The sequence below is a fragment of the Anopheles bellator genome, chromosome 1, assembly GCF_943735745.2.
Source record: "Anopheles bellator chromosome 1, idAnoBellAS_SP24_06.2, whole genome shotgun sequence".
NCBI lineage: Eukaryota > Metazoa > Arthropoda > Insecta > Diptera > Culicidae > Anopheles > Anopheles bellator.
In genome coordinates this window covers 4,871,238-4,894,054 of record NC_071285.1, presented here as the reverse complement: position 1 = coordinate 4,894,054, position 22,817 = coordinate 4,871,238, and the positions used below count along the sequence as shown (strand labels likewise).

Sequence of the window (22,817 nt, the reverse complement as noted above, 5' to 3'; positions counted from 1 at the left end):
GCGCAAGGATGTGTGGCCGCCGCCAGAGAGCTGAAGGAAGAATTACGAAATCGGGTCGTTGCTAGCGTTCACAGGACTGTGCAAGTGAAAATGCACTTTCCACCGAAAACAAAAAAAATATGTGCAATAAAAGAATCCACCAAAAACCGTACCGACATTTTATCACCCCAACCCGATTGCGCGTGCGACTTTTCCATCCAGCCCCCGGGGGATGGCTTTATTAGTGGCCACCCTTATTTTATAGATGGCGGCCGGGCGGGAATGCAAAAAATCCCAGCCGGCCCACTTTGAGGGCGAAAGGGCCACCGTTAGCAAAACTCAGCCGCAGCCGGTGAACGGTTAAAAGTTAATTAGGGCTGAAGTCAACGAGAAACGGGGGGCCATAAATGTCATAAATATTTACCACACACCAACCGCTGGCGGAAGTCCGCTGGCTCTCGCGCGGGCGCCAATTCAATTATGTTGTGGCCGCGGAGCGAAATGTCCGGTGGAGGTTTTGGGTGGACTTCAATTATCCATTTCCGCGGGATGCACCGCGATTCGGCGCGACTGCATCACCATCGTTTTCCCATCAGCACACGGCCCATTAGTGGGGGCCCTTTCTTTCGGAAGTTGCGATGCCCCATGGCCCTTCGATGGTTCCCCCTGCGCTGCTAATGGAACCGGGCTGCAGAACCCTGGAAGCGCTTTTTAATTCGAATGCAAAAACGAGTCCACGGGCCGGCTCCATTTATGGCGGTGTCATCCTGCCGTTCTTTCCGCCGCCCATTGCAATCCGTTAATCGATGCCCCCCCCCCCCGAACTCGCGCGTTTATTGCATTTGCGTGCAATTTCGTCCGCGCGGAGCCAGCCACGTGTGCACACATTTCCCGATCGCCGGAGGACACAGGACGATTATCGTGCTGCATTTTACATTTCTACCTTCTAAAAAAAGCGTTTTCCACCGGGGACCACACAAAACGCAATCATTGGCGATGGACTCCGCGGTGCTCGGGCTCGGGCTCGGGGAATGCAATTTAATTGCATGCTCGGATTGCGGTCCCGAGTGAACCTGGGCGTGCGCGCACAAAAACGGCAAGCTTTCACAGCGGCAGATAGCTATCGGACGGACAGCTATTGGCGTCACACGGTGGCCCCGCGATGTCTGGGCGACGGTAAAAAAGAACCCGCGGCCGAGTTAATTCGAAGCCCCCACGCAAACCAAGCGCATTAGCTAAGCCAAGCGCAGTGCAATAAAGTGCACAATGCACACAATGCGCGCAATGCGAGGTGGAAAATAATGGGGATCCTGCGGCGATGGGAAGGCCCGAACCGACCGGATCGATTCCCGGGCAGGGTTTTGGCGAATAGTTCAGTCGTATGAATAAATGAAATTCAATTTATTTCACATATGTCTGACCTCCCCGGTTGCCCTCCGGTGATTCGCTGGAATTCTTTCGCACTTAGCCAGGCCAGGCCCGGTTGATGCTTTTTGGCCATCCGATCTTACTGTCTTACTCCTTCCACGGGGGTTCCAGCGTAATCAGGTTTCTGGCCAGCTCGGTTTCTAAGAAAACCATTCTTTTAATAGCTTTTGCTATCGTTTCATGTTTGCGCCAAATAACGTTGGGAAATAAAATGTATCTCCACGGTCCACGGTTCGCAACTCGAGAGTGAAAATAATTTATGCAAAATGTCCATTTCCAGTGCCGCGGGCGCTATGGACCGCCGCAGGCAAGCGTCGCGTGCGTGCAGCGCAGCGGTCATTCATTTATGCACCTGATAGGGTCCTTCGAAGTCCTTGACGGCATAGTTTACACAGCAAACAGCAAGCGCACTCAGGAGCAAGGTCCTGTGGGTTGCAAATGGCAAATTGAACATGCAATTTGCAATTCGATAGCCCATATCGCCTAATTGGCCAATGCGGTTCGTTGAGCATCAGTAAACATAGTGTCGTTCAATATTTGCATTCGATTGGACCGATATGATTGGGTCGATTAGGAAAGGACCTGTTCAATCACTTTGCCACAGATTTTTGCTATGAAGTTTATTGCCTAGCCTGGCACATTTTATTCTTTTATTCCGTATCGCCTATTGGGCAACCACAAAATATCCCTTGAACGGCCGAAAGCGCTGCCATTTGAAAAATATCCTCATGTGGGAAAGCTCTAGAATTGAGCTTTCTACCGAGAGAAAAATGAAACAATTTACCATAAAAGTTTGCTATATTTTTTCTTATAGCGTTTTATAGCGCAACAACCAAAACAAAGTCACCGGCGACCCGAAACGTCAAACGCCGATCGTGACTTTCTCGTTTTACTCCACTTTTCCTTCCGCTCGTCCTCGTTCCGGAGCTGCACCGCTTAGTAATTTTTTTTCCTTTTCAATTTCTTCACAACCTGGGCCGGCGATAATCTTTATCGTGCCTTGCCGAAAACAATTGTGTGCGCACAGGATCCAGTAACAGTAACCGGACGAGGAGGGCGCACAGCACATCATCGCCCATCGCCCCGCTCGTAGGTTGCTTTGATAGCCCCGGCAATTGATCGACCCCCGAAGAATGGAAAAGGTGCGCTCTAATTGATAAGGTTCAAGTAGAAGATCACGCCGGCGCACGCAATCAATCAAGCCACACCGCCACACCATGGACAGACTGCGAGTGAGCGGCTTCACGAAGGGTGTCTTGTTCGTAATTACGATCGGTGTGATCACGGGTTTGCTAGTCTTGCCTGTTTTAATGAAGGAGAAGAATCCGCCCCTCGCATCGCAGCCGATACAGGCTCGAAGAACGAGTGATGTAAGTGGTGTGTGTCGGCGGTGGACGCCTGCCGAAGGATATGCATTACGTCACGAACTAACACTGAACAGGATATTCGCGGAACCTAATAGAACGAGATTCCTCGGTCTGTTGCACAATTAACGATACTACCCTTTTTCTAGGAATTTCCCGCACTGAAGAATGACAATCTGCTTCGGGCGGCCCGTGGCGAGGCGGTCGATCGCGTGCCGGTGTGGGTAATGCGGCAGGCCGGTCGCTATCTGCCCGAGTTCCAGGAGGTACGGGCTAAGCATGATTTTTTCACCGTCTGCCGCACACCAGAACTGGCCTGTGAGGTGACGATGCAGCCGCTCCGTCGGTTCGATCTCGATGCGTCGATCATCTTCTCCGACATCCTCGTGATACCGCAGGCGCTCGGCATCGTGGTGGAGATGAAGCCGGGAGTCGGTCCGGTGCTGCCCGAGCCCCTCGTCGGCCCGGCCGATCTCGAGCGGCTCAACCAGACGGGTGCGATTGATCGGCTAAAGTACGTGGGCGATGCGATTACCATGATGCGTCACATGCTGGACGGCAAGGTGCCACTGTTCGGCTTTACCGGTGCACCGTGGACCCTGATGGGCTACATGATCGAGGGAGGCGGAAGTAAAACCATGTCAAAGGCCAAAGCGTGGCTTACCGATCACCCGGAGGCCAGCCAGAAGCTGCTCGACATTCTCACCGACCAGGTGGTGGACTATTTGGTCATGCAGATCAAAGCTGGAGCACAAATGGTGCAAGTATTCGAATCGAGCGCAGAACACTTGAGCAAGGAACAGTTCCTGTCCGTGTCACTGCCCTGTCTACGGCGGATTCGAAGCGATTTGCTCCGCAAACTGGGCGAAGCAAATGTGCCGGCCGTTCCGATGGTGCTGTTTGCCAAAGGTGCCATGCATTCACTACCGGAGCAAGCGCAAACCGGTTACGAGGTGATCGGTCTGGATTGGACCATCGACCCGGAAGAGGCACGTGGGCTGGTGGGTCCGAACGTTACCCTGCAAGGGAACCTTGACCCTCAGGACATGTACAAACCACAGGACGAGCTGCGCGAGCTCGTGCTTACCATGGTACGAAAGTTTGGAAAACGACGGTACATCGCCAACCTTGGCCACGGCATTACTCCGGCAACCCCAGTCGAAAGCATGACCACGCTCGTGCAGGCAGTGCACGATGCACTGTGAGGCCACTAGATCATCTGAACACTCTGACCAGAAGAGGAACACGTTCCAACCGGTTTGTCCGGCACAAAATTCGATGCAGATAATTCAATCAGTAAAACGGATCGGTAATTGTTGCATTTACACGAAAGAAGCATCTTGAATAAACAGTAAAGATCGCAATCACAAGTGCCTCGAGATTATTTGTTTTGCGTAAGATTAATTTACTCCGAACCTGCGACCGGAACGATTTCGGCTTCCATCGGCATTCCACTGTTCACCACCGAACAACACTACTTCGAAACGTACACAGTGCCGATTGATGTTAACCGAGGGATTCGGCTGTTGGCAATCCCTTTCTTCACCTCTTTATTTGACCGTCGCACAGTATGGACGCACAAAGTAAAACGCTCGACCACACAGAGCCTCACAGTATTTACAAAGCTCCGTCCGATCAAAGCTTAATCTTCCGTCGATTCAACGTTCTCGGTCTGCAGTTCCTTGAACGTGGGCACCGCGACGTACGTGACCAGCGTGTACAGCTTGTTGGGCGAGTCCTCATCATCGTTACGCCGGCGAGAAAGGCGCACACGTATGCGGAACGGCGGATTCCTGTGAGTGGACGAGTGGTTTGTTATCAAGCACACTGGCGGAACGGATTGATCCGCCGGGTCTCCCGCCCCAGACTTACCGAATGCCACGGTGCCAGATTGCCTTGTTCAGGCGGGTGTCGATGCGCACATCTGTGGTGCCCATTTCCTTCTCCGCGAACTTTCGCACGATCTTGATCGCGCGCGGGGACCGCTTTTTGTAGCCGACCGTGTGCAACCGCCGGTTCAGGTTGATGGTGCACTCCCGTGTCACCACCTCGTTAATCGCCGACTTGGGCTTCTTCTCGCGCTTTGCCTTAGCCATGTTGGGATGTTGCTTAATTAAACTGCAAACGGTCGAGATTGGAAGCAATAAGAATTAATAATGGCCCTCCGTTTAGCCGCTGCACTGAGACCGCACAACCGCAATGGCTTTCGTGCGACCGATCGACGCGCTGTTGACAGAGTGGTTGCCGGAGCCGGAGCCGGAGCCATCCGCAAGAGCGGGCTTCATCCACAACACCAACTTTCGGGTGGCGATTTTCGCTGGATCGCGCGATCGGCCGCTACGAATTTCTATCGCCACTGTTGCGGTGGCCATCGGTGCACGCTCTCGGCACGAAAATGCATCGCTTTTCACACAAAAGCGCACTACTTACAGAGATTTTCTTTTAATTAATCAAAATGTGTCCGCTAGCACTCGGAGATGCCGGAAACGAAAGAACGCTTACGTGGAAATTTGACAGCTACTGTCATTCGCGGCTCAGCCAAAACGCATTGTTGGGCGAAACGCAATGTCAAACGGAACGCAAACTTCCGCACAAGGTTCATAGTGGGCCATCCACTATGAACCTTGTGCGGCAAACGGGCAAATCGGAACCACAAAATGTGCAAGCTCCGAACTCCGATTAATTGATACCAGTGTTAAAATACCAAAATTCTTCGGAGAATTTAGTTTCATTTTCGTGTTTTTATTAACAATCGCATCTGCGGTGCGACACGTAACAATACCCGATGCATAGCACGATGAACGACGAAATGGGTCGTTTCGCTACGAACAAAACAGAAAGATATCTAACATTGAGATAAATTTACACAAACACAACATCGACAAAGTCCGCCGACTGCGGCCCAACGATGGCGACAATCTCTTTCCGGGCGGCCCGGAACTTGAGCACCGATAAGCGAACCGCCTGTTGGCGGATGGTGTTACTCGTCAGCACCTCACGGAACCCGGTAACCCCTTCGTACCGGTACACCACCAGCGGGTGCAACCAGTTCTCGGTCAGCGTGTACAGCAGCAGTTCTTTCGTTGGAAGCACCGAAAATTTCAGCTGCTTCGGTAGCTTGGTCAAGATGAGCTGATGCTGCGCGAATGTTCCGTTCGCCGACAACGTCTTCCGCCATATCTCTATCGATCCGTGGTGGGCCGTATTCGGGGTGTGCTCTGAATTGATGGCAAGTAGAAGCTGATTTTCGTACCGCGCCACGCTAAGGTACGACGGATGGGAAGCCGTAATGGTTTGGTGATGCTTAAGATAGAATTTCGCCGTACTACGCCACACTTGCACGCGATCACTATTGTCCAGAATAATCACGTGGTTCTCCAGCGCTACCATCTGCACCGGGGCCAGAGTTTCGTCGATCTGCCGCACGTCCAGTATGTGCATCAGATTTTCTTCCCTCACGCACCGCACTTCGAAACCGATCTTGCCCTTCGAGTACATCACGATGCAATCGAGCTTGACCAAGCGCAGCCACACGATATCCCGGGACCGGGTACTGTTCATCACGTACAGTGGCACAAACTGACCCACGCCCGCGGACACATCCCGGGTGTCGAGTATTTGTTGCGTGAAGGCGCTACGATCGTGCTCGTAAAACTCCACGAACAGATGCTGCCGCGATCCTAGCCGGACACGTTTCATGTTAACGATCGCCCTGTCGCGAACCACGATGGGTTGGAAATTTTTGGCCACCGTAAACGGTTGGGCCGGGTTCGAGGACCAGTGGTAAAAGTTTATAGCAGCGGGTTCGACACACTGCACCACCAGTAGCTCCACGGGCTCGTGGAGCAGCACGGTCAGCACCAGCATGCGGACCGCTTTCACTGCCAGTGTTTTCAGTCGATCAAAGTGACTAAATACTGGACTCTCGTCGTAGATATTTTCCACCAGCTTCTCGTTGACGCTGTTCAACGATCGAACCTGCGAGGTAAGCTCACTAACACTCGCCTTGTACGAAGTGTCCTCGATCAGCTCCGTTACGTTCACGCCGAACAGTAGGTCTCCCTCAAACAGTGTTTCCTCCGCTTCCACCGGTTGCACCAGCGTCACCGGCGTGTTAATCGTAACCGGACTCTGATCATTACGGGCCACATTCGCCAGAAACCGTGACACATTCTTCCCGTTGATCTGCGACGCGTGTAACGATTCGAAGAGCAGCGGATAAATCCTGTTCTCGCTCGGGAACTTCGTTATCAGCGTGAGCGTACCGTTCACGTTCTGCGGGGCCGATTTCAGCAGCAGGTGGTCCGCATCGAACGGTACCCCATTGACCAGCCCCAGCACCTCTACGCCACCCGTAAACACTCCGTCCTCGATGCGCAGCGTTCCTTCGATGGTTTGGTTGCCCTTCAACCTGAGTGCATTCGCGAACCACTCGTCCATATCCACGTCCTGGAGCGTGCAGGGCGCCGCACAGACAATCCTGTCCACGTGCAGCTCGCGAAAGTGTTTGGTGGCGGTCACATTGTTCACCGGAACATCGGTACGCAGCAGATCCGTTTCGATGCTGAGCCCGTTCAGATACTGAAAGTCCATTCGACCTAAAATAAGGTCCAAGCCGAGTCGTGTTTTGAGAAGCACCGCGCACACACCGCAGCCGCAGTCTACGCACCTTGTATGTCCGCGTCGTGGAAGAACCAATTACCACTTATTTCCTGATCTTCGTGGTACCGGAACACGTACTTTTCGTACTCCTGGACATCTATTCCCGGAGACCTGCGGGTAGAGATTTAAACATTTGAATACACAAGGTTCAGACATGCTCCGGCTGCGGTTCTGTCAAAACAACAACAAAGGAGGCTTTGTTTTCGTTAGCAACCGGCGCATCCTTTGTGACCGCTATCGGGCCAGTCTTTATCTTACTTGCTGGTGCTCTTCAACAGGCCCTTCAGATCCACGTCCCGGATGGTTGCTGCGGCGCCGAGCACGACATCGTTCTCAAACACCAACGGTGCAGTAATGTTTTGTGGCCGCTTACCACTCAAACAACGTGCCTCCACCTCGGCCCAGTGCAGATGATTGATCGGTTGGTCCTGTGAGCGAGAGAGAACCCATTACACCCGATCCCGCCACCTCGAAGGTAAAGTTTCTGGCCGTCCTCTTACATTGGTGTGTATGGCGTTGAAAAACTCGACATTTTCAAAGCGGTACCTTCCCGTGAGCACCGTTGGCCGGTGCGGCAGCCACACTTCACCGAACAGTTTCTGTACATTGTGGCCATTCAAGTGAATAACGGTCGGTGCGTGCTCAAAGTGCACGTTCCCGTGCACCTCGATGTTGGTGCTCTCCGCCGCGACTCCGTCGTCCGGTTTGGGGCCAAAAAATTCCATCATTTTAGGAAAGTGAATCCCATTCAGGTGGTTCAGAATGTGCAGTTGACCCTTCACCTGTAGCGTGCCCATCACTTGCACACTGGCCAGCGTTTGTATTTCGGAGCTTTGTTTCAGCAGCACATCGCTGGACAGATTCAACCCCGAAACTAGTCCACCGACGGTGGACGGTTCGTACGAAATGATGCCCCCATCTGAAATGGACAGAGGGCGAGAATCAAGAGAGGCGACAAATACTACCCGTTCCCGGGGACTTACGAAAGATGGCCTGCTCAACGTACTCTTCCCGATCCGTTCGGTACGCGTTTTCCAGCACGTGCTCCAACCGGACCCCGTTCACGGTGCCCGACACGTGCAGCTGCTCGACCGCTAGCCTGTCGAACGTCTGGCCCACCGTGAAAGTCTGGTTACCCGAGTACATAAGCCACGCCCGACAGAAAGCCTCCTTCGGAATCCCGTTCAGGGTGCCCTCGAACAGAAGCTGATTGGCCACGATTTCATTCGTGAAACCGTACGGTCCTTGCTTGACGATCGTCCGGTTATCACCCGCAGCGAGGATATGCTCCAGATTCTCCAAAGGCACACCGTTGAACGTTGAGCCCGGCAGCAGCACCAGTTGGCCGATGGACACGTTGCGGAAGCTTTTGGTTCCCTGCACCACCACCGTCGGGACGACGGTAGCTTCATCGCCGGGCCCGAGTGTGTCCCGGAACAGATAGTCTAGATCGTACCCGTACACGGTGGACGTATTGTCCGGTTGCAGGTGCTGCGTGGTGACCGCGCCGCTAACGTAAACGGAACAGTTTTCAAACCGAACCGGGGCGCTAATGTTTTGTGGTACGTCCAGCCGCAGCAACCGATCGATCGGTTTACCACCGAGGGTAATGTGTTTGGCATTCACTACCGGTGCCACGATGCGGGCGAAATGGATGCTACCCTCGATCGTCTGTTCGCCGCCACCGTCCCGGCGAAAGATCGTCCGATTCAGCTGGTTCAGATCTACCTTGTTGATTTCGTTCGCATCGGCCACACCGTCGATCGCGAGATCGCCGACAAATGTCTTGCGTCCCGTAAGGTACTGCATTTCGTCGGCATTCTGCAGCACCAGATCCTCCATGGCCAGCTCGTTGATGCGATCGACGTGCAGATTCTCCACGAACACCGGTTGCAGGAACTTGATCGTCTGCTGTGGCCCGGGTGCACCGTTCAAGCGCACGGCCCGCTCCGCTAGCCGCTGCACGCTGTTTTGCCCGCCCTGGCCGTAAATGTTGTGCGCCACCAGTGGCCCACTGAACGACACGTTTCCGTGGATCGTATAATCACCGTCCAGCACCAGATCCTGCTCGATCGTCACGATGGGGTTCATTTTGTTCAACCCGTCCCCGTTTATCTTTCCCTGCAGCTCGATCGGATTCAGCAGCGTCACGTGGTCGAACGTTTTGGTGCCCGTGACAGTTTGCGTTCCATTGCTGGCCAGCAGCAGCACCTGCAGCTTACCGTCCACCATCGGAATGTGATTGAGGCGATCGCGCACGTACAAACTGTCGACCGCGAGCGGCTGAGTGAACTGTAGATCCTGCAGGATCTGCTGTTCGCCGGTCGTGCGGGCCACTTTATCCCACTCGACCCCGGACAGTTTCGCGTCGCTCAGCTCCACGTTGTCCACCGTGAGCTCCTCGATCACCAATTTGCCACCCATTTGCTGGTGCTCGCCGGTCGCGTCCGCCAGCAGCACATTCTCCGTCAGGTAGCGCGGATCGACGCTGTTCAGCAGTCCCTTCAGCGTCAGTTCATCCACATCGATCGTATCGAAATCGTTCCCACCGTACGCATCCGGCACGGCACCGCGTGCTTTCGCCAGGAGGGTCCGTGACTGGTCCATCATGCGCGCCACCGCTTCGGCATCGGACGAATTCAGTTTGCCGCTCGTCAACCGATTCACGCGCAGATCCTGCACCAGCAGATTGCGCGCACTAAACACTTGATCGCCGCTCGGTAGCAGCACGTTGCTCGGGTGGAAAAAGATCCCATCGATCAGCTTGTTCACGAACAGGTTGCCTCCGACGACTACCTTTTTGGCCGTCACCGAAAGCTCCTTCCAGCGGGCGGGATCGTCATCGGTCAGCAGCAAACTTTCGGCGGCATGCCCATTCCAGAACCGCACATCACCGATACGATCGACGATCAAGCGATCCACTTCGATGGTGTCAATCGATGGTGGTTCCTGGTCGGCCACGTTCTCCGTGTGCCGTTGCTTGTGGGCCGCATTGTTTAGCACCTTCACGTCGAGCCGTTTCATCTGGCCGGCCGGTGCGATCAGTTCGCCCACCGCCAGATCACCGTTCCAGTGAACGGTATCGTTCGTCAGTACGCTGCCACCGATGGTCTGCTCTGCCAGGTCCATCTTTTCCTTCACCAGCTGCACGTACTCGTTCACTTCGGCCACGTACGCTAGCTGCGCGTCGTCAATGAGCAGATGCGCCGTTTGGATGGTGGCCGCTCGCAGGGATGTTACCGTTGAATTGTGCAACTCCACGTTCTTCGAGATCGTCCGCACGGCGGAGTCCTTGGAGGCAACGTCCGGGAGGGCCATCAGACGGTTGTACAGCTCCTCCAGATTAACCTGCGACATCTGGTCGTGCATCCGTTCGCACCACTCGATGAAATGCGCATAAATCTGCTGCAAATCGTTCTCCACGCCGTACTGCGGGGTGAACAGGTTGACCGACATTCCGAACAGATTGCTGTTGGCGATGGCAATGACGCTCGCGTTCACAATGTGGCGGTACACGCGCATCCTGGACACTCCGGCCGCGAAGGCCTCGCCCGTGTAGTCGATGCGCGACGGTACCAGCTTCCACCCGTCGTACTCGTAGATGAGCAGGGGCTGGCCGGTGCACAGCACGAGCAGCAGGAACTCACCATTTGCGTGCTACAAATAAAGTGACAATCAAATTCACACGAATGTTCGATCGTCCTGAAACGATCTCCGAACTTACCACAACGGGCAGGAACATCTTCACGCCGGTCAGCTCCAGATTCTGAAACGGCACAAAGTACCCATCAACCAGTTTGTACACGATCGAGTTGCTCTCGAGTTCAGCGCTCGGTGTTGCCGGTCCTGAATCCGTGCCCGTGCCGGCAGCATCGACCCGCGAGTTGCCCGTGATGAGGAAGTGATCGCGGTGATCGTGATGCTCGAAAAAAAAGTGCGCAATGTGTGACACCGAGTAGCTGTAGATCTGCTGGTGCTGGTTCAGCTTGAGCGTTTCCGGATTGAGCTGGAAGATCACGGAGTAGGTGTCCTTCCGGTCGGCGGACATCTGATTCGCGACCGCCACGAACATTTGCTGGTCGATCGAGAACGCCTCGATGTGCACGGCATTGTAGCACGGAATGTGGTCGATCACGTCGAAATAGTAACCGGTCCACCGGTACACCGGGCACCGCGCGGCCGTCTGCTGGTTCTCGTCCAGATTGATATACGTGTGCGTCAGATAGACGTACTTCGCGTGTACCCACATGTGCACCGTGTTCTGATTCGGTTGACCGAACGTCTGCACAATCTCCGTCCGGCCGTCCTCGTGCACCTGGAACACGGGCGATCCATCCTCGAACACATCCAGCTCGTGATCGTGATAGTTGACCACGGCCACGAATCCCAGGTGGCCTATCGAAATGCAGTCAAAGTGGCGTGCCGTGACCGTCTGGTGCTCCAGGTACTTCTCGAACTTGCCCTTCACCTGTCGCAACAGAGAAATAGAGGGGAAGAGGTTTTATTGCGGGAACCCTGGGCCGCGGGCCGGGTTGATTACCCTCCGGTAGAATGACACCGCCGTGGCGTTCATCGTGCGGTTACTGGATTCGCTCTGGTGCAGGGCGGCCGCGAAAATCGATTTCCCCATTCGCAGCAGGCAGATGTCGACGGGAAAGTTGACCGGCACTTGGCCCCGCTCACGGAAGCCCTTCAGATACAGATGGCGTGCTGGAATGTTACACAATATTAGTTAATCTCTAGCGAACGCTTCTCTTTTTCCACGCAGACACGATGGACACCGCCGAGGAAGCCAACGTCCAGCGGAATCTCCTCCGGCACAATCTACAGCTCCAGCTGGACGAGTTTCAAATGCTGTCGGCGATATTCTGCAACCCGGGCGAGCTACACATGGACGATTATGGCTGCATCGACAACCTGACGGGCTTCGTCGCCGGAGACGCCACGGTTCGGTTGCACACCAAGCTCGACTATCGGTTCAATTTGCCACTGTTGGAACACGAAAAGGTACAGGTGCTGGTGGAACTGCCGCACTTGTACCCATCACTAGAGATGCCACGGGTCGTGGTCCGGTCCGCCGTCATACCCCGCGACCAGGAACGGGAACTGGTGGCACGCATCGAACAGTTCATCGATCAAGAGATCGTGGAGCGAAGCGAACCGTACGTGTATCAGATCGTTTGCTGGATTCAGGACAACTTTCTGCAACTGCTCGAATCAGTCAAGGAGCCTACCGACAACGACTGTCCCCCACCGACTGTTGCTGGTGATCTAGTTTCAGCGGCGAAACGGAGCACCGCAGAAACCCCGCTCGTGTTCGAAAGACTTTGGATCTACTCACACCACCTCAAGAGCCGAAGCAAGCGGCAGACGATCGTTAAAACTGCACGTGACCTCGAACTGACGGGGTTTTCGCGACCGGGCAAACCGGGCATCATATGTGTCGAGGGACCGCAGCCGGATACGCAAGAGTTCTGGCGCGCGATCAAATCGCTCCGATGGCAAAAGATACAGATCAAATTGAGTGAAACTTCCGCCGTTAAGGAAACCCGGTTCGCGGACGGCTTTCGTGAGGAACTGTTTTGCGAAGCGGACGATGACTCCGACGACGGAGAAGATCACCGGATGAGCATGAGTTTGTTCATGAAATTTCTGGACAAACACGCCTGCGGTCACATCAAGCAGGAACTGTTCGGGTTTCAGGGTTCCGCGCCTGTGAAACCTGCTTGCTAGTGGTGGGGCTGGGTCCGCGGTTCCCGTGGTTGGCTGTGCGATAAATGTTACCTGTTTCCATTCTGTAATAAAATACTATTTCGTACAATCAATTACCTTCCGCCGTGTCGGCCTCAATGGCGGCATCGTTGGCCTGACGGCGAGCCCTTCCGTGCTGCTGCTGTCTGTCATGTAGAAAGTGCCTCGCACGCTGTTCCACTATGGCCTCCAGATCGTCGTCCGTCGACCCTGAGCTTTCCGTGTGGCGCAGATCTTGCAATAAATTGTTTCGATAAATTTCCTTTAGCAGCTCAAGCTCGTGATCTTCAGGACCGTCCGCTGCGTGGGTCCCGACGACGCTTCCACACACGATGGGCAGCGCAAAAACGAACAACGAGGCCAGCCTCCATCTCACGATCATGATGGCGCAAGGAAAAAAGGGATTCAGCGATGATCGACACACTTCTGCGCGCCACCGGCGATCAAACGAAACTGATCGGTCGATCGGTCGTCCGTTGAACCGACAGTGTAGGTTGCCCGGCACGGGTTGAATTGGAGCTTCTTTGCACCAACACATGGGCCACGGTCGCCGGTGTCGTCGTCCCCGGTATCGTAACCCGCGCAGACGCATTGAAATCGGGTGCCCAGCTTTCGGTTGCCATGGTTTCGTGGCTTCGACATAACAAACGCGACAAACGGGATCTGTTGGCACTCTCGGGATGGAGCTGGAACTGACGCGGGTTGACTACGCCACGGTCGGGCTGACGGGGCCAAATTGTCTTCAGCTACTGCCACCGATCGGAGGCGCGGCCGCAACGGGTAGCGGCGGGTACAAGCAGCAGCAAAAGGTGGCCATCGGTGACCAGGATGGAGTGCTGCAGGTTTTTTCGATGAAAAAGGACGAGCTGCAGATGCACTTCAAGACGCTGCCGGGAGAGAGGATTGCCTCGGTCAAGCTGGGCGGGCAGGTGGGTTCGGTGGCGGACAAGATGTTCACCGCGTCCGAGAACAAGGTGCGGGGCTTCAACAAGAAGGGCAAACTGTTCCTGGCCTTCGAAACCAGCCTGACCGAGACGATACGATCGATGTGTGTGAGCGGACCCGATCTGCTGGTGTGTGGCAACCACGTGTACAATCACTACCGGGACTGCAAAGAACTCGGATCGTACCTGTGCGGCGATGTGATTGTGGACGTGGCCGCCCTCTGTCCACACAACACCAGCCGGTTGATCACGGTGCTGGCCTGTTCGGGTCGGGTGCTGCGCGTGCTGGAGCATTCGCGGGTGCGTCAAACCATCGAACTGGACAGCGTCCCGACGGTTCTGCATGTACCGAAGGGTTTGGGTGATCGAATGCTGTGTGGTTTTGCGGACGGCAGTGTTCTACTGTTCCACCTGAATCTGCAGGTTGCGGAGGTAAAACGTGAGGTGCTGGTCTCGGACCAGCTCAACAGGGACGAGCGGGACAAGGAAGGTTTGAGCGCGGTCACGTGCATCGCTACCTACGATCTGTCCGGCGACGGGAAGGAGGAACTTATCGTTGGTCGCCGCGATGGGACACTGCAGGTGTTTACCATGAACTCCGACGAGTACCAGTTCGAGATGGAGTGTACGCAGATTTATCGCGAGCTCTTCAACGAAAGCATCTCCAGTGTGCAGGCCGGGTGCGTCGGGGCCAACGGGTACACCGAGATCGTCGTCTGCACGTACTCTGGCCGCGTGTTCGGCCTGACGACGCAGTGCATCGGCAAGTGTCTGAGCGATGCCGGTAGCTTTTCGGGCGGCGCTCCCGTTGCCCAGCCCATCGATTCGTCGGCCAAACTGCAGCGCATCCGTGCGGAAATCTACGAACTGGAGCAAACGATCGCCAAGGAGCGCGAACGCTACCAGCTGTCCACGCAGGCCATGTCTAGTGGGCTCTCCGCAATACCGATGCTCCCGGTGAACGATTCGTTCGTCCTGTCCAAGAGCGATGCGACCTATCTGCTGTCGCTCGAAATACCGACCCCGATCGAGCACGTGCTGCTGCAGTGTGATACCCCGATCAATTTGCTCGATGTGGAGAAAAACAGTGCCGTGGTCAGTTTCAGCGAGTGCGACAAACTGAGCGGCAACAGCCTGCTGGCAAGCTACCGGTGCCAGATGAACACGAACCGCATCGATCTGAAAATTCGTACGATCGAGGGCCAAACGGGTACGCTGCAGGTGTACATTACGCCCAATCTTCAACCGAAATGTTGCCAACTGAAGCGCTATCCTATCAAACCGTTATCACTGCACGTGATCCTTCACAACGTGACAGACGAAATGCTAGCCCGGCCGATGAATGTGCTGACGCTCAAGGGTCCGTTCAGTCAGGCCGAGGTGCACAACTGGATGGTCAACAGCATCCCGGAGTTACCGGAGAAGCGGCACGAGACGGGCAAGGTGCGCTTCACGTTCCAGCACGTATTCATTGGCACGCTGCTGGTCTGCGAGTACGGCAAGGGTGATGCCACGTTTCGCAGCGACAACATCTCGACCATCTCCATCCTGAAGGACTTTATCACCAAAGAGGCGACGAAGAAGCGCATCAAATTGGAAATCTCCAGCAGTACGACGCTGTGCCTGGGTTGCGGGTAGAGGCCATCGTATTTTAACCCCAGTTTCCTTCTCTTCTTCCAGCGATCAATGAATCAACGATCCCTTCACTGATCAAACTGATTGAACCGAAAATTGTCCACTACAACAAGCTGACGAAAGATTTTCAGCTGGCCCAAGCGCTGCTCGATCTGGACATTCGTGATGAGGCCGAGTTTGGCACGCTTTCGGAGGAATACAGGACACTGATTCGCACCCATCAGGCAATAGAGGCCGAGTTCCGGAAGCAACCGACCATACTGAACCGGATCTATGGCATTTTGACGGACCTGTACATCGATAAGTTCAAGTTTAAGGGCGTTAACGTGAAGACGAAGCTGCCGCAGCTGATCGAGCTGCTTGACAACTATACCTACGATCAGTTGGTGCACTTCTATACGCTCGACAGAGCAAGCGACGAAGACAATAAAGACTAGGGCGGGAGGCTTTCGTTGTTCGCTACGTGCATGTTGCTGTCTTCTCAATGATTACACACCAGTTGCCCTGATCGTAGTAGCTTTCGACTATCTCGATGCCCCCCGCAGCACTGTCGAGACACACCTTTTCAAGCTCGTGCTCCTCAAACACGTGATAAAAGCGCAGAAAAGTGTCCTTCCCCATCGACGTGTTACTAATGTTCGGCCGAAGTTTCCACGGAACCAGCAAATCGCGATGTTGAAACGGAGTACGGTTGGTGTGCACGGGCAAGCTGCACTCCTGCAGTCCAGCAACCGTTTCCATGGGGACCACCGCAATCGGGTCGGCCGGGCCTCTAGCATCCGACGGTGGTGGCTTGTTGTTGTGTCTGTTTTGCCGTAAGTAGCTTGATTTTTTTGCATTCGCTTCCTGGTTTTTGGCCCATACGTAGATCAGTGCCCGACCGCCGGGGCAGAGTACGCGAACCATCTCGGCAATCGCCTTCCGCCGTCGCGAATCCGTGGCGAGATGATGAATGACGGCGATGCTGATACACGCGTCGACCGAACTGTCCCGGAAGGGTACGGCGAGACAGTCACACTGCAGCACGTTGAAACCCCGCTCCCGGCAGACTTGCAGCAGCCCGTCGCTACGGTCACAGCCCAACTGGGGTTTGGAGTGAAGAGAGAGACCCGTTATGAGCGGAAACAACTTTGAATGGCATTCTTCGACCTGCTTACCATAAGTGCTGACGGGTTCGAGCCAAGGTACTTTCCATTACCGCAACCCACATCGAGCACGATGGCACCGGTGTCCAGTGTGCGAATGAATGCTTCCACCCGGGGCCACGGCGAATGGCGTGTGTCGCTGAAATGTTTCGCTATTTGGTCGTACACTCGATGGACGTTTTCCGCTTCTACCCGCGCTGCCAGAGCCTCCGGTATCGAGGCTGACGGCGGTCGATCAAAAGCTCCCCGCTTTGCCGTATCGCAGCAAGCGGGAAAGCTGCAATCACACCGGTCACTGAGACGCAATTTGCGAAATGTTAACGACACCCGAAGCTGCCGCTTGCGAACGGTCAGGCCACCGCCGTGCGAGGCAGGAACCGTGTCCAGCTTGCGTGACGTAATACCGTGTGTCCAGGCATACCGGCTCTCACCGGACAGGATCAGCAAGGAACGTGCCGGTAGATCTACTAGCGTTTGCCGACCGCTAACGGGATGACGGAACTCCATAACGATGTCACTTCCGAGCGAGAGTGACAGTATAGGATCCTCGAAGGCACTGTGTGTGTCAACGTGAGCCGGAATACCCTGCCCCGGTTCATACCAGTTCACCGTCAGCTGGTCTGGAACGTGCCAGTTCAGACTGGGATAGAGCTCACGCAACCGTTCCCACAGTCCGCCACAAACGGAAGGTATGTTACGGCGCAGCGGCTTCGATCGGTCCACATTGTTCGAGCCATAAAGAAACTCGTAGCCAAAGTGCTTTACTTTACGATTTTTTAGCACACTTCCGTGCTGCTCGGTTGGCTCGTGGTCATCGCACGAACTGACGGCTGCCAGCAACACCCGTTCCAGCGCGGGATCGACGAAATCACGCGCCACAATCAATCCTTCGGGCGCCGCAGCACACCAGGCACGGTCGAAACTGGGCGGCATGTCGCAACAGAACGACAGCAGTAAAACCGCTCCGTCTTGTCCCAGGGGACAGATTCCATTCATGGCACTGTGCACCGCTTCAGCCACTTGTTTGGATTGCAACTTCAAGAAACAATACGATTTCCCGGGCGGAAGCTGCACTCTCTGTACGTGGCCATGTAGCAACACCTCCTGGAGCAGTGCCTCTTGCTGCAAACCGGTCGACAGTCCTGCGTTGCACACGACAATGTTCTGCGGACAGAGAGACATGCGAATTACGATTGCGTTGCGCGGTGTTCCCGGAGGATTCCACTTACCTCCGTCGGTTCCGCTGAAAACTGAACGCCGGCATCCTTTTCAATCAACAACTGGCACCGTTTTATTTTCTTGTCGATTTTCTTCCCCGCGCTTTTCGATAAGCACTTCGTCGTGGCCATAATTGCCGGTGATGTCGTGTTCTCAGTAGGCCACTTCCAAAGTAAACAAACACACGATCCGGCCCAAGAGCATCACAAGCCACGGTGGGCCCGAAACGTCATGTTGCGATTGCGCGCCCTTCTTTTTGAAACTTTAAACCGTCGCTGTTTTGTAATTTTGTTTTCAATTTCTATTTTTTGTGTCAATGTGCAACATTATATCAACTTGCTGGTTGGACAAAAAACTGCATCGGAACGACGACGGCCCAACTGGGAGAGAGCGAGAGGAACGGTTTCATCATAACGACGTTGATTTGAAAACAGTAACATGGCGTTGTAAACAGACCCTCCCTCCCACGCAGACCCTTCCCGCGCTCTAATCGTTAGTAGCCGCTAGCCGCGCACACACAGGCAAGGACGCACTTCAAGCAGGGCTCCAACCGTTCTAATTGTCTATCGGGCGTTCGGGCGTTTAGTCACGTTTGGTTGTGTTCTGGATAATTGTCCCGTGGAGTGAGCGTTTCAGACCTAGCTTGTGAAATCGTGTTCCTGTGTTCCGCAATTAAATGTACGATTGTGCCGTCGCGTCGTCAGTGAAGCACGTTTTTTTAAAGAAGCTTAGAACACACCCTGCTGCCACGAAACCGTGAATCCAGTTCGGGCAGGAACAGAATGACTTTGAGACGTAAGTACTTCACGCACGCGTCCCATCATACAACTTTTTATCATGCTCTTTATCAACATTTTATCAACTGCGGTGGTAATGAATCCGGCGATATTGCATCCGCTGAGAGTAACGGTTCACGGCACAATCGGACTGAAAATTATTTATCCACCAAGTTACGTTCGTTAGAATAGCGATACCAGCGGACGGTGATTCCCCGGTGAAGCTCATCCGTCCTTTTGTGCTGCGCTCAGCCGGAATCGCGCTCTGACGTAACGTGCATTTTGTGCAATGCTCGCATCTTTGTGTTGGATCCATGAGATCATGTAAAATCAACCTATCGGAAGACGCCTCCCTTGACGGCATTTCCATTTTTTGCCGACGCATCGAAGTAGCCATTGCCTTTGGGTGTTGTGTTGCTGCTTCCTTCATGCTGCCGTTTATTGTTTGTTATTATTTGGCGGTGTCTCGAGTTTTGTGGCGCGTGCAATCCGCATAAGGACCACGGATTTGGAGGGAACGTGTGCATTATTGTTAACGCCGATCGCACTCCGATTGGATCATTTATCGAAAAACCACATCGATGAGCCACGCTTACAATGCACAGCGCGCGAACAGGGTGTTACATTATGGACAGCAACTGAAATATGAACCAGCACCCGATCCGTTTAGGGTCCGTCCTTATCTCGGTCGGTCGAGCTATGATAAGCACCATGCACTTGAGGGCAACTGTTTTCAAGCCAAATAAAATGCGAAGTGGAGTGCACTATGTAACGCTTTGTTGTGTATGTCCAGGGTTTGTTTACGAACACTGAGCATCTAATATCAAATCATCTTTTCCGTTGTAGAAAATGAAAGCAATCGGGCGCAAAGTGACCAAAATGGAGAAGCCCGCACCGAAGTTGTGGTCCAAACACGCTGCCTGCACAAATGGAACGAGACGATGGTACGGTTACCACAGTCCCGGCAGGAGGTAAAAGTTACGCAACCGGTATTCAATCTAACCGGAGGGTACAACATCGCAAACTCAATCCTGACGATGTGCGTCCAAAACCTGTGCCAGCAGGTCCTCATACTGCGCACAATATATCTGTACTACGATCGAACGAAACGCATCAAACTGTTCGACGGGATCATCCGAATGGTGCCGGGTTTCGAGTATGAGGGCGATCAAAAGATTCCTCAGCACCCGGAATGCACCGGCGGCGGGTACACTGTGGTGTGTTTAGCAGAGATTTCACCAACAAAGATTCGGTTGAGAGAAATTTCGTCCATTCACATCCTAAAGCCGCGGGTTCCTCGTGGGTAAGTGGCGGCGCAACGTGTAGCGACTCCATTATTGCTACGTACAGCATGTTTCCTGTCGCCTTCTTTCAGAGACCCGCTGGCCCTGAGAAAGACGAGCTTCTTCCTTTCGGATGACGTCAAGGAGGTGTACCGCAATCAGTTGCTGGCAAACAATCACTATTCGCGGCCAGCCAAACTGTGGTTAGAAAAGTTTAACCGATACAAAACCCAAGGGTTACTCCCGAACAACTACGTCGAGTATTTGCGAATGCTGGATCAAATCCAAGAGATCGACGATGAAACCGAGTTGGCTACATACACCATCCCGAAAGCACGGTTGATTCCATCAGATTTCTCATCCCTTTACTGGATTTCCGTCACGCAGTTCCCAGTGCCGCCGGTGCGATTAACCGTGGGCGATCATGTGAAGGCTCTAAATTTTGCATTCGATAGACGAGGGGTAACGCAGGCCGATGCGGTGCGAGGAATCATTTGGGAGTGCAGTACTTCCATGACTATCAAGACGGAACGTTCACTAGATATCGGACGCCGGGTGCGTCTTGAATTCCCGCTCAATCGAGTACCGTTCTTGCTAGAGTATCAGGCGCTCAACCGCCTCAGCTGCATCGACATCCCCAACGTTCTGTTTCCACAGGGAGAAAACACCACAAACGAACCGTTGGTAGAGCCCATTGAACAGTACGTCGGCCATTGCGGATAGTTGAAGGGGATGTTGGAATAATCTTCCCCAAATTTTCACTTCTAGATTTACATGGTTCGACAGTCGGATCGCAACGAACAGGCTGCAGCAGGGCGCAATAAAAAACATTGTCAACCGAACGGCCTTCCCCGCACCGTACATTATTTTCGGTCCCCCGGGGACCGGCAAAACGTGCACCATCGTGGAGGCCGTGCTACAGATTTACAAAACGAGACCAAACTCCCGAATACTGGTAACGGCCACGTCCAACTATGCGTGCAACGAGCTCACGAAGAGGCTACTGAAGTATGTAGCGGTAGCCGACATCTTTCGCTACTTTTCGGCGGCCAAAGAGCGCGACATCAACCAGATCGACGCTGACATACTGTACATATCGAACCTGCACACCGGCAAGTTTGAGTTCCCGTGCATGAACGATTTTCTCCAAACGCGCATCCTGGTGGCCACGGTCATAACCAGTGGACGCCTGCTGTCGCTAAGGGTTTGTACGAAGATTTACAACTACATTTTCATCGACGAATGTGGCAGCTCGAAGGAACTGTCCGCGCTGGTTCCGATCGGCTGCGTGGGCGTGGATCAAATGGCCCGACGGATGCAGGCCAGCGTGGTGTTGGCCGGTGACCCCCAACAACTCGGCCCCGTTACACACTGCCAGCTGTTAACAGATACCGTACACAGCGAGTCACTGTTAGACCGGTTGATGAGAATGCCGTTTTACGGTCGAAATGCAGTCAACGCGTACAACACCAAGGTGGTGACAAAGTTGCTGGATAACTACCGTTCGCATCCGTCGCTTTTCCAGTTCTCCAACGAACAGTTCTATGAGGGGGAACTGCGTGCGAAAGCGCACACTGCCACCAGTCACTGGGCCATTGGGTGGGACATGTTACCGAATCCCGAGTTTCCCCTGATGTTCCATTCGGTCGTAGGAAACATGATACAGGATCAGTGTACCCTTAGCTACATGAACAAGGATGAAGCGTTTCTCGCCCTGCAGTACGCCCAGCTGCTGATGGGTGGCAGTGTCAATGGCAAGATACTCTCCCAAAGCGAAATCGGGATATTGACACCTTACTCCAGCCAGGTACCGTGCTGCGCGATACGCTGCCAGTACCGCATTTCTCAACTGATTGTCCATTGCTTTTCGCCGCAGGTTGCTTACATTAAAAACGGGCTCGCGTTGCTCGGCTTGGAGGACATCGAGGTTGGATCCGCGGAGCAGTATCAGGGCAGAGAGAAAGCGGTCATGATCGTATCGACGGTCCGATCTCACCGAAGCACGGTTGGCTTTTTGGCCGACACGCGCCGTTTAAACGTGACGATGACACGGGCGAAAGCTCTGATGATAATTATTGGCAATGAGGACAATCTGTCGCAGGATCCTACCTGGAAGAAACTTTTATCGTTTATCATTTCGAATAAGGGCTTGCGAAGTAAGCAACGCCAGCACAATTTCCCGTACAAAAACGCACCCTATGGCAAAGGCAAGAAGGCACAAAGAGCTCAAGTTAATTAGTTTAAGATTGACCGTGACTAGGGTGTTAAACTGCAAAACATGACGACTTCCAGCCCAGAAGGAATGGTCGTAAGAACTTACGACGACCGAAATTTGAATTAAATCCGAATAACCACGACGATGGAATGAAAACGATTGGCCTAAATGTGAAGGCACAAAGAGCTCAAGTACATAAATTTAGTTAGTTTAAGATTGTCCGTGACTAGGGGGTTAAACTGCAAAACATGACGGCTTCCATTGTAATGAAAATAATCGTAAGAACTTACGAGGGACGGAATTCGAATTAAATCCGAATAACCACGACGATGGAATGAAAACGGTTGGCCTAAATGTGAAGGCACAAAGAATTCAAGTACAAAAATTTAGTTAGTTTAAGATTGTCCGTGACTAGGG

The 22,817-nt window shown here is 53.7% G+C and overlaps 7 protein-coding genes across 8 annotated transcripts; 4 read left to right on the top strand and 3 right to left on the bottom strand.

Moving 5' to 3' along the window:
- Positions 1–2,321: 2,321 nt before the first annotated feature.
- Positions 2,322–4,559, top strand: LOC131206169 (uroporphyrinogen decarboxylase). Of its 2 annotated transcripts, none has more exons than XM_058198606.1 (2): positions 2,322–2,549; positions 2,921–4,559. In XM_058198606.1, exons 1-2 carry the CDS (start codon positions 2,541–2,543, stop codon positions 3,974–3,976), a joined length of 1,065 nt encoding a protein of 354 aa, XP_058054589.1. In that variant the 5' UTR covers positions 2,322–2,540; the 3' UTR covers positions 3,977–4,559. The 2 variants fall into 2 exon arrangements, with proteins under 2 accessions (XP_058054589.1, XP_058054588.1); XM_058198605.1 differs by lacking the exon at positions 2,322–2,549 and adding an exon at positions 2,677–2,777.
- LOC131206170 (large ribosomal subunit protein eL31) lies at positions 4,272–5,286 on the bottom strand. The gene is made up of 3 exons (XM_058198607.1): positions 5,202–5,286; positions 4,644–4,889; positions 4,272–4,564 (listed from the first exon to the last, which is right to left on the bottom strand). Exons 2-3 carry the CDS (start codon positions 4,865–4,867, stop codon positions 4,414–4,416), a joined length of 375 nt encoding a protein of 124 aa, XP_058054590.1. The 5' UTR covers positions 4,868–4,889; positions 5,202–5,286; the 3' UTR covers positions 4,272–4,413.
- A 347-nt stretch (positions 5,287–5,633) lies between these two features.
- LOC131215517 (uncharacterized) lies at positions 5,634–13,566 on the bottom strand. The gene is made up of 8 exons (XM_058209943.1): positions 13,263–13,566; positions 11,974–12,143; positions 11,158–11,901; positions 8,417–11,090; positions 7,934–8,352; positions 7,692–7,861; positions 7,441–7,544; positions 5,634–7,369 (listed from the first exon to the last, which is right to left on the bottom strand). Exons 1-8 carry the CDS (start codon positions 13,564–13,566, stop codon positions 5,634–5,636), a joined length of 6,321 nt encoding a protein of 2,106 aa, XP_058065926.1.
- Positions 7,693–13,208, top strand: LOC131214884 (RWD domain-containing protein 2A). The gene is made up of 2 exons (XM_058209221.1): positions 7,693–7,908; positions 12,202–13,208. The coding sequence occupies exon 2, from the start codon at positions 12,207–12,209 to the stop codon at positions 13,164–13,166; it is 960 nt and encodes a 319-aa protein (XP_058065204.1). The 5' UTR covers positions 7,693–7,908; positions 12,202–12,206; the 3' UTR covers positions 13,167–13,208.
- A 298-nt stretch (positions 13,567–13,864) lies between the features above and the next one.
- Positions 13,865–16,200, top strand: LOC131215049 (Bardet-Biedl syndrome 7 protein homolog). The gene is made up of 2 exons (XM_058209462.1): positions 13,865–15,737; positions 15,809–16,200. Exons 1-2 carry the CDS (start codon positions 13,865–13,867, stop codon positions 16,198–16,200), a joined length of 2,265 nt encoding a protein of 754 aa, XP_058065445.1.
- Positions 16,201–16,222: 22 nt separating this feature from the next.
- Positions 16,223–18,257, bottom strand: LOC131211201 (alkylated DNA repair protein alkB homolog 8). The gene is made up of 3 exons (XM_058204984.1): positions 18,138–18,257; positions 16,921–18,072; positions 16,223–16,846 (listed from the first exon to the last, which is right to left on the bottom strand). Exons 1-3 carry the CDS (start codon positions 18,255–18,257, stop codon positions 16,223–16,225), a joined length of 1,896 nt encoding a protein of 631 aa, XP_058060967.1.
- A 528-nt stretch (positions 18,258–18,785) lies between these two features.
- On the top strand, positions 18,786–22,792 carry LOC131216194 (putative helicase MOV-10). The gene is made up of 5 exons (XM_058210614.1): positions 18,786–18,921; positions 19,749–20,205; positions 20,278–20,886; positions 20,954–21,992; positions 22,062–22,792. The coding sequence occupies exons 1-5, from the start codon at positions 18,909–18,911 to the stop codon at positions 22,422–22,424; spliced, it is 2,481 nt and encodes an 826-aa protein (XP_058066597.1). The 5' UTR covers positions 18,786–18,908; the 3' UTR covers positions 22,425–22,792.
- The last annotated feature ends 25 nt before the right edge of the window (positions 22,793–22,817 follow it).

Bases quoted from the DNA above. Each gene is read 5' to 3' on its own strand.
- LOC131206169 (XM_058198605.1), top strand. From the start codon at position 2,718: ATGAAGGAGAAGAATCCGCCCCTCGCATCGCAGCCGATACAGGCTCGA. The intron at 2,778-2,920 runs GTAAGTGGTGTG...CCCTTTTTCTAG, and splicing joins AGGCTCGAAGAACGAGTGAT to GAATTTCCCGCACTGAAGAA.
- LOC131206170 (XM_058198607.1), bottom strand. From the start codon at position 4,867: ATGGCTAAGGCAAAGCGCGAGAAGAAGCCCAAGTCGGCGATTAACGAG. The intron at 4,565-4,643 runs GTAAGTCTGGGG...GTCCACTCACAG, and splicing joins ATCTGGCACCGTGGCATTCG to GAATCCGCCGTTCCGCATAC.
- LOC131214884 (XM_058209221.1), top strand. From the start codon at position 12,207: ATGGACACCGCCGAGGAAGCCAACGTCCAGCGGAATCTCCTCCGGCAC.
- LOC131215517 (XM_058209943.1), bottom strand. From the start codon at position 13,566: ATGATCGTGAGATGGAGGCTGGCCTCGTTGTTCGTTTTTGCGCTGCCC. The intron at 11,902-11,973 runs GTAATCAACCCG...CTGTTGCGACAG, and splicing joins CGGTGTCATTCTACCGGAGG to GTGAAGGGCAAGTTCGAGAA. The intron at 8,353-8,416 runs GTAAGTCCCCGG...TGTCCATTTCAG, and splicing joins CGTTGAGCAGGCCATCTTTC to ATGGGGGCATCATTTCGTAC.
- LOC131215049 (XM_058209462.1), top strand. From the start codon at position 13,865: ATGGAGCTGGAACTGACGCGGGTTGACTACGCCACGGTCGGGCTGACG. The intron at 15,738-15,808 runs GTACGACGCTGT...CTCTTCTTCCAG, and splicing joins CAAATTGGAAATCTCCAGCA to CGATCAATGAATCAACGATC.
- LOC131211201 (XM_058204984.1), bottom strand. From the start codon at position 18,257: ATGGCCACGACGAAGTGCTTATCGAAAAGCGCGGGGAAGAAAATCGAC. The intron at 18,073-18,137 runs GTAAGTGGAATC...CTCTGTCCGCAG, and splicing joins TTTCAGCGGAACCGACGGAG to AACATTGTCGTGTGCAACGC. The intron at 16,847-16,920 runs GTAAGCAGGTCG...TCCAAACCCCAG, and splicing joins CGAACCCGTCAGCACTTATG to TTGGGCTGTGACCGTAGCGA.
- LOC131216194 (XM_058210614.1), top strand. The intron at 20,887-20,953 runs GTACGTCGGCCA...TTTCACTTCTAG, and splicing joins TTGGTAGAGCCCATTGAACA to ATTTACATGGTTCGACAGTC. The intron at 21,993-22,061 runs GTACCGTGCTGC...TTTTCGCCGCAG, and splicing joins TGACACCTTACTCCAGCCAG to GTTGCTTACATTAAAAACGG.